This window comes from Microchirus variegatus, assembly GCF_963457635.1.
Source record: "Microchirus variegatus genome assembly, chromosome: 5".
NCBI classification, from domain to species: Eukaryota; Metazoa; Chordata; class Actinopteri; order Pleuronectiformes; family Soleidae; genus Microchirus; species Microchirus variegatus.
The window spans coordinates 2,952,910-2,970,872 of record NC_139806.1 but is presented as its reverse complement, the minus strand read 5'-3'; the positions used below and the strand labels follow the sequence as shown (position 1 = coordinate 2,970,872).

Genomic DNA, 17,963 nt, shown 5'->3' with positions numbered 1-17,963 from the left:
AAGAAATCCCTCTCTTTTGTTCCACACGTTAGTTTTTGTTTGCTTTAATGATGAAATCGTTTCCTTCCTGTTTGTTCGAATGCTAACTGATAAATTGTTAAGTTAAGCACAGACCCTAAGACACTTTAGACTCACGCCGTTCAATCTAAGAGTAAATGTTTTAAACTAAACTTCTTTCATAACAAGTTACGGTCAGCCACGAGGATACTGTGGTGAACTCACCTCGTTAGCTTATTTTTAGCTTAGCTTCGCCTCTCAGTGATGTTCGCACTTCCTGTGAAACGCGTTCCTTCAGTTTAGGGCTGGATTTGTACGAAATAAAGACAAACCAAACACTACGATGTATATTTTATATATTATTCCTTTTTAATGTAAAGTTTAACTTTACAAAAGAAAGAAAAACTATCATCATCAGCTTCCCAGTGGTGCTGTGTTCGTCGTTTAACCTGTCCGATGGGAAACACACTCTCAGACAAAGTCTGTTCCGCCTGTCAGGAAACACTCACGTACCTAAGTTTCACAGTTGTAAAATACACTGTTTGATCCTAATAGTACGTTTTTAACTCACATTACACAATGTACGTGTTTACATCATATTTATTCGCAAAACATTGTGTTTTCCGTCGGTCTGGTGATTTGAACGTGGCTGGACGGCGGATGATGTGGTGATACTAACTGCACCATCTATAAAGAATTATAATGACTCTCTTAGATTAAGTGTGAAAGGGCGAATATGTACTTTAAATTAACCTTAAATACGTTTATGTAAATCTCAGGCAGAGTGTTGGCTTTTTAAAGAGTCGTTGTATTCTTTGAGGACAAAGTGAGTTAACCAGCCGAACCACGAAGAACGTGATGTTCCTCCCGTGTTTTTATAACTTTTTATCTGTCGCTCGACAGCTAGCTTGTCTGGCGCTACATGATTGACGAGTGCGTTGATTAATTTGGTCCGTACCGCGAAAAATAGTTCCGCATCTATAAAATGTTATCAACCAGCGCATTTAGGACCTAAAAGAAGCATAATATTAAACAAAGACTAACGGACAACGTGGGGGAGTTATAAATGTGTTGACATTATAATTTGGGTAATATATAAACATATGTATGTACATGAGGACTGTAATCTCTCAGAGACAAAGTGGTTGGCTCTAAAAAGAGCCGTTGTTGTTTCTCAGCGTCGTGTTGCGTTCGGGTTCCAGGTTTAACCACCGAAGCCGTACAGAGTTCTTCCCTGTCTCTTCAGAGCATAAACCACGTCCATGGCGGTCACGGTCTTCCTCTTGGCGTGCTCGGTGTAGGTGACGGCGTCACGGATCACGTTCTCCAGGAAAACCTTGAGCACACCGCGAGTCTCCTCGTAGATCAGGCCGGAGATTCGCTTCACTCCGCCGCGGCGAGCCAGACGGCGGATGGCGGGCTTGGTGATTCCCTGGATGTTATCACGGAGAACTTTGCGGTGACGCTTAGCGCCGCCTTTACCGAGACCTTTACCGCCCTTTCCTCGTCCACTCATTTTTGCGTATTAGTGATAAAGTTCACTAAAATATGATGCTTTTAGATAAGCTGAGCTAAGCCAAGCTAATGATGCATTATACCGAGATTCACGGCTATTTAAAGGCTGATTGAGGACCTGTTTGAAGACAGAGGCGCCATATTCTTCCTCTGTGTGTTTTAATGGTGGATAAAGGAGTTTGTGGTGCATCAGCGCCCCCAACAGGAGAAGAGCGTCAGTGACAGCATGTCTGAGAAGTCTCACAAAGATAAATACATATATTTATATATACAAATCAATACAACTATTATTATTATTATTATCATTTTTAAATATACATAAAGTTTGTATCAGGCCACATACAGTATGAAAGACCCACATTTGCTGCAATCGAAAATTAATCAATCAATAATTGTTCATGTTTATTAAAACTCATTATGTATTTGCTTTTCACACACAAGTTGTGTTTGTGATTGATTCATTTTCAGATCAATGTATTTATTTTTGCATTTATAATTGCGTTACAGTACACAAATACTGCATATATCAAACTGGAGCTGAGATTTTTGAGTGCATAGAAAATGAAACAAAAAAACCAACACCTTTACCAACTTTTAGTTATTTATGTATTTATTTGTTAATTAAAAAACTAATTTTAGGATCAGACAACAGTGAAAAATCATTTGACTTAATAGATTTGGTAGGAAGTATTCTGTTATCACATATAAATGTAAAGTAATTCAGTGTCAATGTCTGAAACCCAAAATTGTGTTAATCAATAAAAGGGTATTTATCAATAATGTTTTCAATAAATATGAACGGTTTTTTTCCACTGTCACAGGTTTTTATTTCTGACACATTAAGGAGAAGTTATATAAACACTGATTACTGGGTTCCATCAGGTTTTTGCACAACTTTCACAACTATCTGTGATTTAAGAGGTTGTGTTGGTTTGGCAGCAAGTTATGTAAAACAATAACAAACAATAAATATTAATAAATGTTGGGTTTTATTTGCTTTTTTGTTTTTACTGTGTGTTGAAGCAGCAGGAGAACAAGTTATTACTGGAGGTTTAATTCATGAGCTTTGATCATCTTCATTATACTAAATCAAATCGTGTGTATTTAACTCACAATGGAAGGTAAATATGTGCTTAGGTTTTAAATGTTATATTTGTTCATTATTTAATACATTAATGATTAACGTTAAAGGAGCAGAGGTTTGTTGTCTAAAGTTCAGAGTGAGGTGGTTCTTAAAAGAACCTTTTGTTTAGTTTGTTGTTGTTGTTGTTGATGACTTTAAGCTCTCTCTCCACGGATGCGTCGGGCCAGCTGGATGTCCTTGGGCATGATGGTGACCCTCTTGGCGTGGATGGCGCACAGGTTGGTGTCCTCGAACAGGCCGACCAGGTAAGCCTCGCTGGACTCCTGCAGAGCCATGACAGCGGAGCTCTGGAAGCGCAGGTCGGTCTTGAAGTCCTGAGCGATCTCTCTGACCAGGCGCTGGAAGGGCAGCTTGCGGATCAGCAGCTCCGTGGATTTCTGGTAGCGACGGATCTCTCTCAGAGCCACGGTACCGGGCCTGTAACGGTGAGGCTTCTTCACGCCGCCGGTGGCAGGCGCGCTTTTACGCGCAGCCTTGGTGGCCAGCTGCTTCCTGGGAGCTTTACCCCCGGTAGATTTACGGGCGGTTTGTTTGGTTCTTGCCATGTTTTGACGCTTCTTGTTTCTTTGAACAGAAGAAAAAGTGAAGCAGACACGAGCGACTCTCTGATCTTAAACTGTGCCACGGTGACGCTGCTTCAGTCCTCCGGCTCCTGATTGGTGGTGAGCGGCTCTTCATGGAGCGCAGCGCCGCCCAGAGAAGCCTGAAGCCCCGCTGCTTATTGGACAAAAGTCCCCTCCCTCTGCTGCTCTGCTCTGGTTGGTCTGGCAGGAGTCTCCCGCTCTTTCTTGGACATATAAAGGAGGCTTTGAGCTGTTTGAGTCACACACAGACACAGACTTCAATTTAGTCACAGTTTCTCTGAATTTGTCCCAAAAATCCAGTCAAAGTCACGATGTCCGGAAGAGGCAAAACCGGCGGAAAAGCCCGCGCTAAGGCAAAGACCCGCTCCTCTCGTGCTGGACTCCAGTTTCCGGTCGGTCGTGTTCACAGACTGCTGCGCAAAGGCAACTACGCTCAGCGTGTGGGAGCCGGCGCCCCCGTCTACCTGGCGGCTGTGCTGGAGTACCTGACCGCTGAGATCCTGGAGCTGGCTGGAAACGCCGCCCGCGACAACAAGAAGACCCGCATCATCCCCCGCCACCTGCAGCTGGCCGTCCGCAACGACGAGGAGCTCAACAAACTCCTGGGAGGAGTGACCATCGCTCAGGGCGGCGTGCTGCCCAACATCCAGGCTGTTCTTCTGCCCAAGAAGACCGAGAAGGCCGCCAAGTCCAAGTAAACAACAACAACACGTCAACAAACAAACAAAAGGCTCTTTTAAGAGCCACACACTCACTCTGAGAAGCTCATCATCCTCACACAATGTGAAAAATTATTGATTCGCACGTTCAGAATAATATACAACGTTATATGAACGACAGTAAAAATTTGACACAGGAGCATATAATGAAATCCTTCACTCAGATTACACCAGTGACGCAAACCGACCACACGGTGGCAGCAGTGGACCAGCAGCACCGATTAATTAATTAGCATTACTGGGTTTAAGCGCCCAAATAAAGACAAGACACTAGAGGTTGATTTAACGCGAGTCCCTTTATGAAAGACACAGAATCAGAACATGATCGTGAAAAACAAAATCCCCGTCCATGAGATGGAAAAACAACGAATCGTCGATTCTTTTTGTCAAAGTTTCTCTGATTCTTCAGCTTGAAAATATGAATATTCCCCATAAAACAACAAATAAATCATCATCATGAAAACAAAGACATTTGAGATCGTCATCAATCGACAGATAGTCAAGTTTAGTTTAGTTGCAGCAGAAAAGTCAACACGGGCAGATTTTCCCACAATTCCCGGTACCTGTGGTTCCCTCATATCCACTAAAATGTTCAGTAAAATACACGTCATTAGTTACGACGTTGATCCCTTTAAAGTTTGGTCGCATCAAGCTTCGATTACATATATATATATATATATTTATATATAAAAATAGTTTGCATTCATCATCACATCCCTTATGATTTAAACAGAAACAACAATAATAAAACACCACGTTCTTCTCTCTGTGGTTCAGTGACTCAGCATCAGCAGCAGGAAAAACGCTGACTGTGCTGAGGAGTCACAGGAAGTTAAAGGTCTGTTTGGGTTTTTTTAAGTGCCACCAGTGTGGTGCAACAAGGCCCTCCTCCTCCTCCTCCTCCTCCTCCTCCTCCTCCTCGTCCAGGCTGTGAAGCTCACGGCCGTCTGTCATGTGACCTCTGAAGGTCTGTGCGTACGTAAACATAGCGGTTTGCACTTGTGCGTAGTTTCTTCTCTGGAAAAAGGTCCCTTTTTTCTCCTCGTTTCCTCCGCCGTCGCTCATCATCATCATCATCATCATCATCATCATCATCATCACATGTCTCTCATGTCATGTGACCCTGGAGCCTTTTTTTCCCACCATCATTTTTCCACGGCCGTCGTAGCCGTTTTAATCATAAACGTGGTCATTTTTTTTTGGGGGGGGGGGGGGGCGCGTTCCCAGGGGTGGTTATATAGCGTAGATAGGTAAACGTCCAACATGGCCGCCGCTGTCCTTTCTGTTCTGTCAGAACTTCTGTTCTACTGTTTTTAAACTGTTTTTAGTCATGAGTCGTATCAGGGGGGATTTTAGTGTTTGTAGTGACTCAGCAACATTTATCCAAGTTGCTGAGAGCAAAATCAGTCTACATGTAGTGTGTTAGTCTTATAATAAGGTGTTGGTCTCTGGGTTCTTTGTGGAAGACGAAAAGTGATCTTCACTTTACCGTCTAATCCTCTGAGCTGATATTCTCCTCGTTCTTCAGATTATCCGTGTCATCATTAAAAGTGTGTGTGTGGTTTTTTTAGGGGGAATGATGGGAAAACAAGGTCCAGAGGATGAGAAGGGGGTGGAGTTATTAGTTGATTATGGCAGCTGGCTGATCAGAGACATGTGACACACCACCTAGACACAGAGAGATTATACATATTTATGTGTGGGTTAGAAATGGCCTTATTTTTGCAGGAAAAGCACTTTTCTTCAACTTCAATGAATATAACATAAAATGAACCAGACAACAAATTTTGAGAAAGAAATTAAAATTTTGAGGGGAAAAAATATGATGAAAAAAATTTAAGTTTTGATGGAAAAAATACATTTTGAGAATTTCCTTATTTTTTAAGGAAAAAAATAATTATTATTTTTTCAATTAATAACACATTTTGACAAAGAACCAATAAAGAAATGGAGAGAAAAAAAAATGAAATTTTGAGGAATTTTGAGAATTTCCTTATTTTTTAAGGAAAAAAATAATAATTATTTTTTCAATTAATAACACATTTTGACAAAGAACCAATAAAAAAATGGAGAGAAAAAAAAATTAAATTTTGAGGAAAAAAAAAAAAATTTTGAGGAAAAAAATATGAAACTGTGGGAAAAAATAAAATTTGAGGGAAAAAAAAAATTGGGGGGAAAATTCTTTTTTTTTAATTTTGAGAAATGTCCTTTTTTTTTTTTTTTAAATCAATGAATATAACATTAAATGAATCATAAACACACTCTATACATTGTTAATGTGGTAAACGACTATTCTAGCTGCAAACGTCTGGTTTTTATTGGAACATGTACATAGGTGTATAGAGGCCCATTTCCAGTGTTCTAATGGTACTTTTGCTAATGGTGATTGGATGATTAGAAAACCCTTGTGCAATGATGTTAGCACAGCTGAAAACGTTATGTTAAAATAATAAAAATCATTATTTCTAGCACACACTGATATATTCGATATATATATATATATATATATATATATATATATATATATATATAACTCACGCGGTCTGATCCTGATGGGCCAGATGAAGATGGTGCAGAGAGCCACAGCTGCGACCACAGCCACGCCTCCCGTCACGATGACCATGACGTAATGATAGAACCACACGCAGTCTGGACAACACGCCACAGTTCTGATAGACGAGAGAGAGAACAGTTAAAAAACGAATGGCCTTTCCATGTGGGCATACAGATTTACATTCTACTCCACTGAATCGGGAATTATCCATCTTAGCCACCTTCTTTGCAACTGTGATCAAACCTGTGAAATGTATCAATTTATGAGCAGAAGTATAAAAAGTGTGTGTGTGTGTGCGTGTGTGTGTGGTCAGTAAAAAACATGTTTTGGCATCAGGTTTTGATGCAGCCGATGTTTTATATGATGGAGTTTATAAACCGCTCACTCTCCCACACCAAACCCCATAGAGAAAACCACTGATTTTAGCTTTTTTTAAACATCACTACGGTGGCCCAGAGGTGTCAGGACAAATACAAAAGCCACAACGGAATTGATTATTTTATTTTATTTTATTTTATTTTTTTAACGGTAACGGATTTTGACAATGCGGCGGTTAGGACGGTGATTATTAGTTTAATTATTAATTATGTACTAATTAGTATACTAATTATTTTTATTAGGAATAATAACACCGTGTTGAAGTAGTTTTATAACTACAGAGTGTTTCACTCAATATGTTCTCAAGCGGAAGTCTCGAGAGATTTCATGTTCAACACGACTCTCGCGCTATTTTCTCAGCAGCGAGTATGTGCGTAACTTTATTGACATCTAGGGACGCGAACACTTGATGGATATGATCCCCCGCCCCATCACACTCAGTCATGGTGCCAAACCACAAAATCACCGTCTCCACCAATTCAACAGCAAACATCCCGAGAACACAGCAGGGCATAACAACAACACTCAGAACATGCAGAGCAAACATCAAACTGCAACACATCACAACAATAACACTTCTGTCAACACATAAGAACCAACTCCCATGAGTCTCTGCGCCATCAGCGCTCACTGTCCACAACCGGTACTGCTCCCGTCACTACAATATCGGTCTGTGTACGTTTTGATCGTTTGTTTTTTCATTGAAACAAATAAACAAGAAACTGAAATACCACGCTTGTTTCGTTTTTCGTTTTTAACCAAAAGCGAGAAAAAAAATTTTTTCGCCGTTTTTTTAGTTTTTGGTTCAAAACGAAAAAACGAAAAACGAGGAAACCCAAAAAAAATGTACTTTTTCGCCCAACCGCTCGTCATCATTCTAACGTCTGATTGGACACTACATTAATTTTGATTTAAAAAAATATATATTAAAATCGCGACCCAAAATGATTTGGCGACCCCCCAGAAAGCATCTCGCGACCCCGATCAGACGTTAGAATGACGACGAGTGGTTGGGCGAAAAAGAACTTTTTTAAAAATATATTTTTCCAAAATGATTTGGCGACCCCCCAGAAATCATTTTGCGACCCTGATCAGATGTTAGAATGATTTTCTCTATGGACTTTGGTGCAGAGAGAAACGTCAGTTTCATGTTGAACTGTCCCCTCAATGTTAATATTATAAGGACTGAGCTGACCTCTGACCTCTCTGCTTCTGCTCCTCTAGATACTGAAGGAGTACGACTGAAGACAGAGGAGGAGGAGGTGAAGGAGTTCCCAGCAACAAAGCGTTAAAGAGGCCTGAAGCTCTAATCTGCAAACACATCAACACACTCGACAATGTACAAATGTCTGGAAATTCACACGGTCGATTAAAAAGCGACGCATGCGTTCATGTTCACAGCTCAGTTTTCATTGAAAATTTTACTAAATATGAATTTGAAAAGTGTTAGTATTAGTATTGATATACTTTTACCAACAGGAAACTGAAGTTTGTAAACCACTCACTCTCCCACACCAAAGTCCATAGAGAAAACCAGTGATTTTAGCTCACAGGGACACAGGAGCTGCTGGTCCTCTGCTGCCTCGTGTGGTCACTTTGTGTCACTGAGTTAAGTCAAAATTAAATATTTTTAAAGCCGAATTGACAAAATCAGTCATTGTAAGTTAGTGATGGAGGCAGCAGTGGATCAACAACTCCTGTGAACTCCTGTGTTCAGTGCAGACCTCACACTCTGCTCTACAGGACGTCACCTCCTGACCCCACACGTTCCACTCAGCCTGTGTGTGTGTGTGTGTGTGTGTGTGTGTGTGTGTGTGTGTGTGTGTGTGTGTGCGTGTGCGTGTGTGTGTGCGTGTGTGTGTACTAACTGGCAGGGATGCAGTGTCTGGATGATCATCACTGCCACTCCGTTTGCCACCTTGTCAGTGAAACTCATGGCTCCATAAACAAAGGCTCCACTTTGCTGCAGAGAGAGAGAGAGGAAAAAAAGGGTCCAGTCTGGAAACATTTGATTGACATCTGACGTCATGACTGTGAAACGCTGATGTATTAAATATAAATGTCACACTTATGACCAGTGACGCTGAGTCATGGTCTGTGTGTGCCAAGAAAATGGGAAGTTGCGTAGAGGACATGGTGAACTTTAAACAATGTAGAGTTTCTGTGGCTGTGAATATATGGGATCTCGTGACTGAAACCCAAGACTAACTAACTAACTTAATGAAGAGTCCACTTTCATGATCCATTCATCACTTTCTTGGTTTCTTTGCTCCATGAAACAAATAAATCTGTCCAACTGAATCATTTTAGACGTTTGAGAAACACCGGTCAACATTTTATGGACCAAACAAACGTACAAAGGGTGAATTCCAATTCCTATCTTAACCCTCGATCTCAAAAATGTTCTCCCTCTAGTGCAAGTTCTGTCCCGATTCTCAGAAAAATTAAGTTGAGGTCAAGTTTAAGGGATGAATGCATTGCATGTTTTCACATGAGAAAGATGGCGCCTGAAGCAGCGAAACGAGTACGCTACAAATGAAGTATTTTCTTTGTTAATAGAGATATAAAAATGATCTTAGTTTAGGCCCATATTATGGATTACTGACGTCATTGTTGCGTAACATTTATTTTTATTTTACCATCTTTTGTCAATAGTCGGCCGGTGTGGTTTACTTTTCAATAAGTCGTGGTGTGTGGTAACTGTCAGCTCAATATTTGTATGAGTCTCAACTTATAACTAACTGACAACCTAATAACTTGACTGACAAACGGATCAGAATAAATAATCCTGACGTAAATGTGTTCTTCTTCTTCTTCTTCTTTTTTGGAGTTGACAGACTGGACCCAGCTTTGGCGTTATTCTGCCCCCTACAGTCTGAAGACGTATGTGCATTTAAGGGGTGTCCCATTTCTAAGTGACAAAATAACCCTCAACACTTGGTTTTGAGGCCAGTTAAGATTAAGGGTTGAGCTTTAGGGTTAAGATAGGAATTGGAATTGGCCCAAAGTACGTGATAAATCGGGAAAATTTTAGGCAGATTAATCGATTGTTAGGTTTTTAAATGCAACTGGTGGACCGGCAAAGAGGGAGCGTGACGTCACGCAAGTTTAAGGTCACTTAGAAATGTCCTTGTTTTTTGAAGGAAAGGCACTTTTTTTTCAATGAATATTACAAATTTTGAGAAAGAAATTAACATTTTTAGAAAAACAATACAAATTTAGAGAAAAAATAAAACATTTAAGAAAGAAAGAAATTACAATTTTGGGGGGGGGGGTGAACAAAAATTTTGAAAAAGAAATAAGATATTGAAAAATTTTAACATTTTGAGAAAAAAAAAAATCTGAGATTTTCTTTAAGTTTTCTTTAAGGAAAAGCACTTTTTTCAATGAATATAACAAATTTTGAGAAACAAATTAACATTTTTTAGAAACACAAAAAACAATTTAGAGAATATTTTTTTTAATTTAGAGAAATTTACTTACTTTTGAAGGAAAGGGCAAAATTATCATTTTGAATTAAAAACCATTATAACACAAACGGTAGTGTACGTTGTTATTATTTGTTTTCCCCAATGTCTTGCGAGGCAGATTGTTTGGAATCTTTGGGAAAACACACACACACACACACACACACACACACACACACACACACACACACACACACACACACACACACACACACACACACACACACACACACACACACACACACACACACACACACACACACACACACACACACACACACACACACACACTTACAGTCTGATCGGCGATGAGCTCAGCGGTCATGGACAGCGATATGACCAGGACGGTGGCCGAGCCGGCGCCCAGCAGCACGGCCGCCCCATACACCCGCTGATCCATGTGCTCGTCCAGCAGAACCCAGTAAGAGAAGACCATGATCAGCACCAGGCCCAAGAAGTAGGTGAGCTGAGGAGAGCAGAGCAGAGGAGGCGTGAACACAGAGAACGAGATCTCCGTAAACAAAGAGAGTAAATAAAGAGTTAGAGAGACTTTAACTTACACACTTTCCTATGAGTTTGGTGACCGGCTTCATGATGAAAGAGAACAGGAAGCCGCTCAGATACATGACCAACGGGATCGTCGCTATGAAGTTCTGCGGGAGAAGAAGAGAAGAAAGGCGAACATGTCGAGGAACGAAGGAGCGTCGCACATGAGAAATAAATGAGTGTGTGTGTGTGTTACCTTGGGCAGACCGAGCGTGTTGATGAGATACATTGCGATGTAGGTCTGAGACAGATTCACCATTAACCTGGTGGACATGTAGAGCAAGGCCACCTGCAGCGACACAGTCACACATGACGACGTGAGTAACAACCGTGGAATCACACATTACCGTTCATAAGTTTGGGGTCAACTATACAGTTTTCAACAGTGTGTTTTCCATCAAAAGTCACACTTTTATTCATCAAAATAGTTGAGAATTTCATAGAAAATCTAGTCAGAAAATTGAAAAGATTAGAAATAATGATTAACATAATTGCACATTCACTTAATGTTATAATAATTCCTTCCAAAAATAAGGACATTCCTCAAAATGTTTTCATCAAAATTGATTTCTCAAATCTTAATTTTTTTTCCTCAAAATATAATTTTTCTTTCTCAAATTGTTAAATAATTTTTTTTATTTCTCAAAATGTGTTATATTCATTAAAATGCTGTTTTCCCTCAAATTTTTTTTTAAAAATTTCAAATGTATTTTTTTTTCGCAAAATTTCAAATGTATTTTTTTTTCGCAAAATTTCAAATGTATTTTTTTTCCGCAAAATTTAAAATGTAATTTTCTTTGTCAAAATTTAAAATGTAATTTTTTTTTCTCAATTTAAAATTTTATTTTTTTCTCTCAAAATTTTATTTTTTTCTTTCAAAATTTTATTTTTTTCTTTCAAAATTTTAATTTCTTTCTCAAAATGTTATATTCATTGAAAAAAAAGGGTGTTTCCTTAAAAAAAAGGAAATTTCTAAGTGACCCCAAACTTTTGAAGGGTAGTGTATGCGAGGGAAGAAATCTGACCTCAGGGTCTCAGGGATCACTTTTTTTCCCCCACCTGATAGAACGACGGCTGCTGCAGCCAACACTTCCACTGCAGGAGAGACGAGGACGTCTTAGGGCGAAGAAGAAGAGGCTTCCGCTCCCCTTCTTCTTCTTCTTCTTCTTCCTCTCCTCTCTCATCTCCTGCAGCCTCAGGCCGCGACTCTGTGGTTCCCAAGTGGAAGAAGATGGAGAAGAGTGCACCGACGCCCAGCACGATCAGCGCCAGGTTCTGTATTCCAGCATAAAAAGATTTAAGTGATCAGCAAAAACCAAACCAGACTGTGTAAAAATAACTCACTCGTACTTGGGGCTGTGCAGTATATTGACATTATATCTGTATCGTGACATGAGACGAGATATGGTCTCAGATTGTGGATATGATCATATCGTGAGAAGGCGTCTGTGATGACCTTTCCTGATGTTTTATTTAGAGAGTGTATTCACACTTTATTGTACGGCGGCCCTGAGGTGCAAAACACAAACGCAAAACCAAACACATGACACAAAACAGAAAACACAAACACAATTCCCAAAACACAAAACGCATAGGTAAATCAAATAACACAATCGCAAAACCAAAAAGCACCAACACAAAAACAAAAAACACATATGCAATTCATAAAACAGAAACGCAAATCAAAAAACACAAATGCAAAACAAAAACGCAAATACAATTCATAAAACACAAACGCAAATAAAAAGCACAACACAAAACCAAAAACACAAATGCAATTCAATTTAAAACGCAAATCAAAAAACACAAATGCAAAACATATAACACAAACTTAATACAAAAAGCACCAACGCAAAACAAAACACGCAAATCAAAAAACACAAATGCAAAACATATAACACAAACTTAATACAAAAAGCACAAACGCAATACAAAAAACGCAAAACCAAAAACACAAATGCAATTCATAAAACACAAACTCAAGTCAAAAAACACAAATGCAAAACAAAAAGCACCAACGCAAAACCAAAAACACAAATCAACGCAACGAGAAACCAAAAACTTTTTGTTTTGTGATTTGCGTTCTGCACCTCGGGGCCACCGTAGTATTGTCACTCTCACTCTATGAAAAGCGCAAACATCTCAAAAGGAAAACTTTTCATGAGTCCAGGGAAACAGCTTGTGTGCAGCTTTATGTCCACATACATATCTCCTCTGTCAGGACACAGTCTAAAGTCACATAGTTTAACAGTGAGATGAAGTGGTAAAGATAGACGTCAGCTGATGTACATTTTATTAGGTGAGGCCTTTGTTAAGTGACTCCACTGCGTTTCTGTGCGTGTTCTCATAGAACCCTCGTCTCAAAAACCCTCGTCTATCTTTAATAGCTCTGTTAAAGCGACGATCGAGGATTTGTATTGGACAAACGCAGCATAAATACACAGTCGTCGTGTCAGAAGATGCTCCTCACCCTGAAGATGGGGATGTCTTTTGGTCCCAGTTCATCGTCGCCACTGGCCTGCACATGGAACAGCAGGTAGGCCACGGCGTACACCGTGATGTTGGCGATCACCGTGAATGCGTATCTTTAAAACGCAGAAGAGGACAAATTCACCTGGATATATCGTCATGGATCATTATCACATCATTGAAAGTGGTAGAACGGTCCGTGCGCACCTGTATGCGGTGAGCTCTACTTTAGCGTGTTCACAGGTGACCAGCTCTGGAATGAGAGACAGGTGGGAGATCTGCGTGGCGGCCCAGCCGAACTGGAAGACGATGATGAACGGCATGAAGTAGATGAGGCTGACCCACTGAGGAGTGTAGGCGTCACAGCCCAGACACTGGTTAAAGATGAAGGCAAAGGACAGCAGCGTGCTCAGCGTGCCTGGATAACACAGGAGACAAGAGGACACACACAAAGATGTCATCATCAACGTCAACGCAGGTCTGCCACCTCCTTTAAAACTACCTTAAAGCTGTTCTAAACATAAGCAACTGCCAAATAATGGCAATAAGGGCCTACATTCACCAATGGACCGACTGCCAAATAATGAGCTGTTTATACATCCACTAAGACACTGCCCGCAAAATAATGAACCATCCCTTATATCGCCTGCCGAATAATGTACTGTTCTGTACATCCACCAAGAGACTGTGAAATAATGAGCAAGTGAATACATTCACCATCAGACTGGCTGCCAAATAATGAGATGTTCTATACTGCCGCCATGACACTGCCCGCAAAATAATGAGCTGTTCCTTATATCGACCAACAGACTACCTGCCAAATAATGTACTGTTCCGTACATCCACCACGAGACTGTGAAATAATGAGCTAGTGAATACATTCACCGGCAGACTGGCTGCCAAATAATGAGATGTTCAATAAATCCACCAAGAGACTGCCAAATAATGAGCTAGTGAATACATTCACTGGCAGACTGGCTGCCAAATAATAAGATGTTATATACATCCACCAAGACACTGGATGCCAAATAATGAGCTGTCCCTTATATCGTCCAACAGACCGCCTGCCAAATAATGTACTGTTCTGTACATCCACCAAGAGACTGCGAAATAATGAGCTAGTGAATACATTCACCAGCAGACTGGCTGCCAAATAATGAGATGTTCTATACATCCACCAACAGACTCTTTAGGGCTTCATAAACGAGGTAATGGCGCAGATACACAACAAAAAACAGCGTTAATTGGAACTTACGCAGTACCACTGACAGAGAAAGACTGTCACTAAACCAGCTCTGTGTTTGTTTACAGAATGTCGTCAAACTGTCTCCAGCATCGTGAAAAAAGAAATGTCTCTACACGTTTGTTAAACAAGTGGTTTGATAACGGGGGGCGTTGAGGACTTTGGTTCCCACTAAAGCGTCCGTACAACAGTCTCTTTAGGCCCGAGTCTTACTTCCACAGTTCATAGACGTGTCGCACTGAAACCCGTCCCCCCGTGGCATTTCTTCAGAGACACGAAAAACAACAAAAGTGGCAGCAGTGAAGAACAGAAGTGTTCCTAAAAAGGCTCAGTGTCTCTCTCAGTAACAGAGAACTGGTTTGGTTTTTTTTGCAGCATCAGACGCTGCACAAACCTCCGCCCTCTGCAAATGTAGTGCTGTGTTTGGTCGTCTTTAAGCCCAAGAGGAAACAATAACGTCTTTCTCATTTTCTTTTTTCAAGAAGGGGAAAGCACACAAGAATCCACTAAAGAGTTTCCTTATCCAAAAAAAAGTGGGCGGGGCCTTATTTTGCCAAGTGTGCAAGCGTCTTTTCTCACCCACGAGGTGCCACGTCTTCCTCTTGCCGTAGCTTCCACAGCCGGGGCTTCTGTCGGACTCGTATCCGACCAGAGGAGTCGAGATGGCGTCGGCCACCTGACCGACCAGCAGCAGGAAACCTGCACGCACACACACAAATATACACGTTTACATATTCAAATGGCCGGTGCTTGGAGGCCAAAAACAAGGCACACTGCGTTTGACTACGGTCATTTACCCTTAAAGCTCACATACGTACGCTTTATTATTGAGCTTTACGAGGAGCTCGGTCACAGGACTAACTTCTTATTGTCAGTATCAAAGGTAAATCTGCACTGAACTGGAGAGAAAAGCAGTTCCTGTGACTTTGACTTGAGTATGCTACAAAAAAAAAAAAAAAAAAGAACTTTATCTTGATTTTGTTGACAATTACATCATTATATTGACACAAAGAGAGAGATAAGGTGACTCTAATTATTATTGTTTACTTATGTCTATCTTAATACCGGTCACAATAATTGATCTCCTGGGAGGAAATTGCTTACAACTTTAAGTACTTCTGATTGTATTTATAGCTGCTTCGATTAATCAATTAGTAAACAAATTATCAACTAGTTTTATCAGTGTGTAAGTGACACCTGCAATGATCCAAAAACCGGAAATATCACTTATATCACAGGGCAGCGGGGCTGAAAGAATCACTCCCCGAATTGATTATTAATCGATTACTTAATTAATCATCAACTGGTTTAACCCAAAATTACAGAACCACGTTTCATAATATGAAAAGTAGACGAAAACTAAAATGATCCAAAAACCGGAAAAAACACAAATATTTTTTACCAAGGACAGGACAGGACAGCATATACTCGATTAATTGGTTATTAATCGATCACTAAATTAATCATCAACTAGTTTGATCAGTGCACGCGACAGTAGTCAAATTCGGGTTTCATAATATGAAAAGTAGGACAACTAAAATTATCCAAAAAAAACTGAAAAAATCACATAAATATGTTACCAAGGACAGCATATATTCGATTAATTGTTTATTAATCGATTACTACATGAATTCATCAACTAAGTGAGAGTGTTGACTCGTCAATTTGCGAGTTTGTTAAAGAATTTCGTCGTTTCGATTCCAAGGTCTGTGAAAACACACCGAAACTGACGCTGTGAACTCGATGAATCGACTAAACAAAACGAAAACAATTGATTACGGAGCCGTGACACTGACCCGCGTTGGTGTTCTGGAAGCCCAGCACTGTGTGGTAGAACACCAGCAGGTACGTGAACCACATGGACGCACACAGGTCGTTGAGGACGTGTCCCACCGCGTAGCTGAGCCTCCTGAAGGCGGACAGAGTCCTCGGCGAGTCCGCCATCGCAGCTCCGTGGACGAGCGAGCGAGACTTTAGCGTTTAAAAAATAACAAAGCAGCAAAAACTCGACTGACACAAACACACAGAAACACCGCTGTTGCTGCCGCTTTCACTTCCCTTTTCACCGCTTCACGTCCCTGTCGGTGCCCCGCAGAGTGTCTCCTCCTGCCGTCTCCCACTAAGACATGTCCGCTCACGACCGGCGTGTCCTCCGCTCGACATCAGCTGACAGAAGAGGAGACACTGGGTCAGAGTCGGGAGGAGCGTCGATAAAGGGACGAACACACGCCGACACAGAGGCACCGCAGAGCGGGCACACACGGTCCGAGCTTCCCGCCGCTTCCACGTCTCGTCTGCCTGTTTTTTGTTGTTGTTTTTGTCGAAAAAAGGAGTTTGAAAGAAAACAAGTTAAGACGAGAAGAAAAAAATGACGTTAAAAGACACATATTTAAAAAATAAAATAAACACATGTAAACAATAATAACGGAGATGACGCAGCAAGAGTCCGGGGAGCCAATCAGAATCCTCCTTCGCTCTTCTCGGCCAATCGCTGCAGTCTCGCGAGTTTCAGGCTTCTCACGTGACAGCCAAAGATCGTTTGTGTGCGACAGGAGCGCACACATCTCAGAACTAAACTCGTACTCGGGTTAAGGTTTCCAAAATGAAGTCGTTTCTTTTGATTTTTACTGACTTAATATCTTTCTACCACCGTTTCAAAAAGGCCAAGTATACGTTTTGAACAGCAGCGTTTTAGACACGTTAAAATCACAATTAAATTCATTAAATAATCGAATGAATGAATGATAATTGTGTTCCATCTAGTTTTCGGAATACTGTGTGTAATAAATGTAAGTCAAAATCAGCAGAGGGACATACCATTTTATATATTATTCACAATATAAAAACATGTTTATGGCGCAAAATGAATCTGTAAATGTCAAAAAGAAACACTTTAGGCGATGACAGTTGTTTTGTCCTGGTGTGACCACACAGTGATGAAATAATAATAATAATAATAATAATAGCATCAATGATTCCCTTAATAAAGATCAGTTTTTTATTTTGTTTGTTTTTTTTAATGGCATTATCTGACTTTCCATCCTCAAACCCAAAGAGGAAAAAAAAACAAAAAAAAACATCAGAAAATTAAAAATACAAGTTATTTTGTTTTTAAAAAAAATTACATTTTGAGGAACACACTAGAAGCTAGAAAACAAACTCAAAAAGACAGGAGAAAAACAAACAAACAAACAAATTCCAGACAGTCTTTTTTTTTTGTTACAAATTAAAACAAGGAGGGAAACAGCTTTTTTTTTGTTTGTTTTTTTGTTTTTTTTACATAAACATCTCTTTTTAAACTTTTGATTCTGGTGGTTGTGAGGTTTTCCTCTGAGGGGGTGAACGCG

At 40.3% G+C, this 17,963-nt stretch overlaps 4 protein-coding genes across 4 annotated transcripts; 1 reads left to right on the top strand and 3 right to left on the bottom strand.

The window, feature by feature from the left end:
* Nucleotides 1-1,201: 1,201 nt before the first annotated feature.
* LOC310927696 (histone H4) lies at nt 1,202-1,513 on the bottom strand (the record flags this gene model as incomplete). The annotated part of the gene is made up of 1 exon (XM_083890067.1): nt 1,202-1,513. One exon carries the CDS (start codon nt 1,511-1,513, stop codon nt 1,202-1,204), a length of 312 nt encoding a protein of 103 aa, XP_083746193.1.
* A 1,277-nt stretch (nt 1,514-2,790) lies between these two features.
* Nucleotides 2,791-3,201, bottom strand: LOC310926893 (histone H3.2; the record flags this gene model as incomplete). The annotated part of the gene is made up of 1 exon (XM_083889100.1): nt 2,791-3,201. The coding sequence occupies one exon, from the start codon at nt 3,199-3,201 to the stop codon at nt 2,791-2,793; it is 411 nt and encodes a 136-aa protein (XP_083745226.1).
* Nucleotides 3,202-3,551: 350 nt separating this feature from the next.
* Nucleotides 3,552-3,938, top strand: LOC310927790 (histone H2A; the record flags this gene model as incomplete). Its single annotated transcript, XM_083890183.1, has 1 exon — nt 3,552-3,938. One exon carries the CDS (start codon nt 3,552-3,554, stop codon nt 3,936-3,938), a length of 387 nt encoding a protein of 128 aa, XP_083746309.1.
* A 1,194-nt stretch (nt 3,939-5,132) lies between these two features.
* LOC310926819 (major facilitator superfamily domain-containing protein 12-like) lies at nt 5,133-16,560 on the bottom strand (the record flags this gene model as incomplete). Its single annotated transcript, XM_083889014.1, has 11 exons — nt 5,133-5,627; nt 6,498-6,628; nt 8,760-8,854; nt 10,654-10,824; nt 10,919-11,011; nt 11,101-11,193; nt 11,964-12,179; nt 13,375-13,489; nt 13,581-13,791; nt 15,196-15,315; nt 16,413-16,560. The coding sequence occupies 11 exons, from the start codon at nt 16,558-16,560 to the stop codon at nt 5,581-5,583; spliced, it is 1,440 nt and encodes a 479-aa protein (XP_083745140.1). The 3' UTR covers nt 5,133-5,580.
* Nucleotides 16,561-17,963: the final 1,403 nt, after the last annotated feature.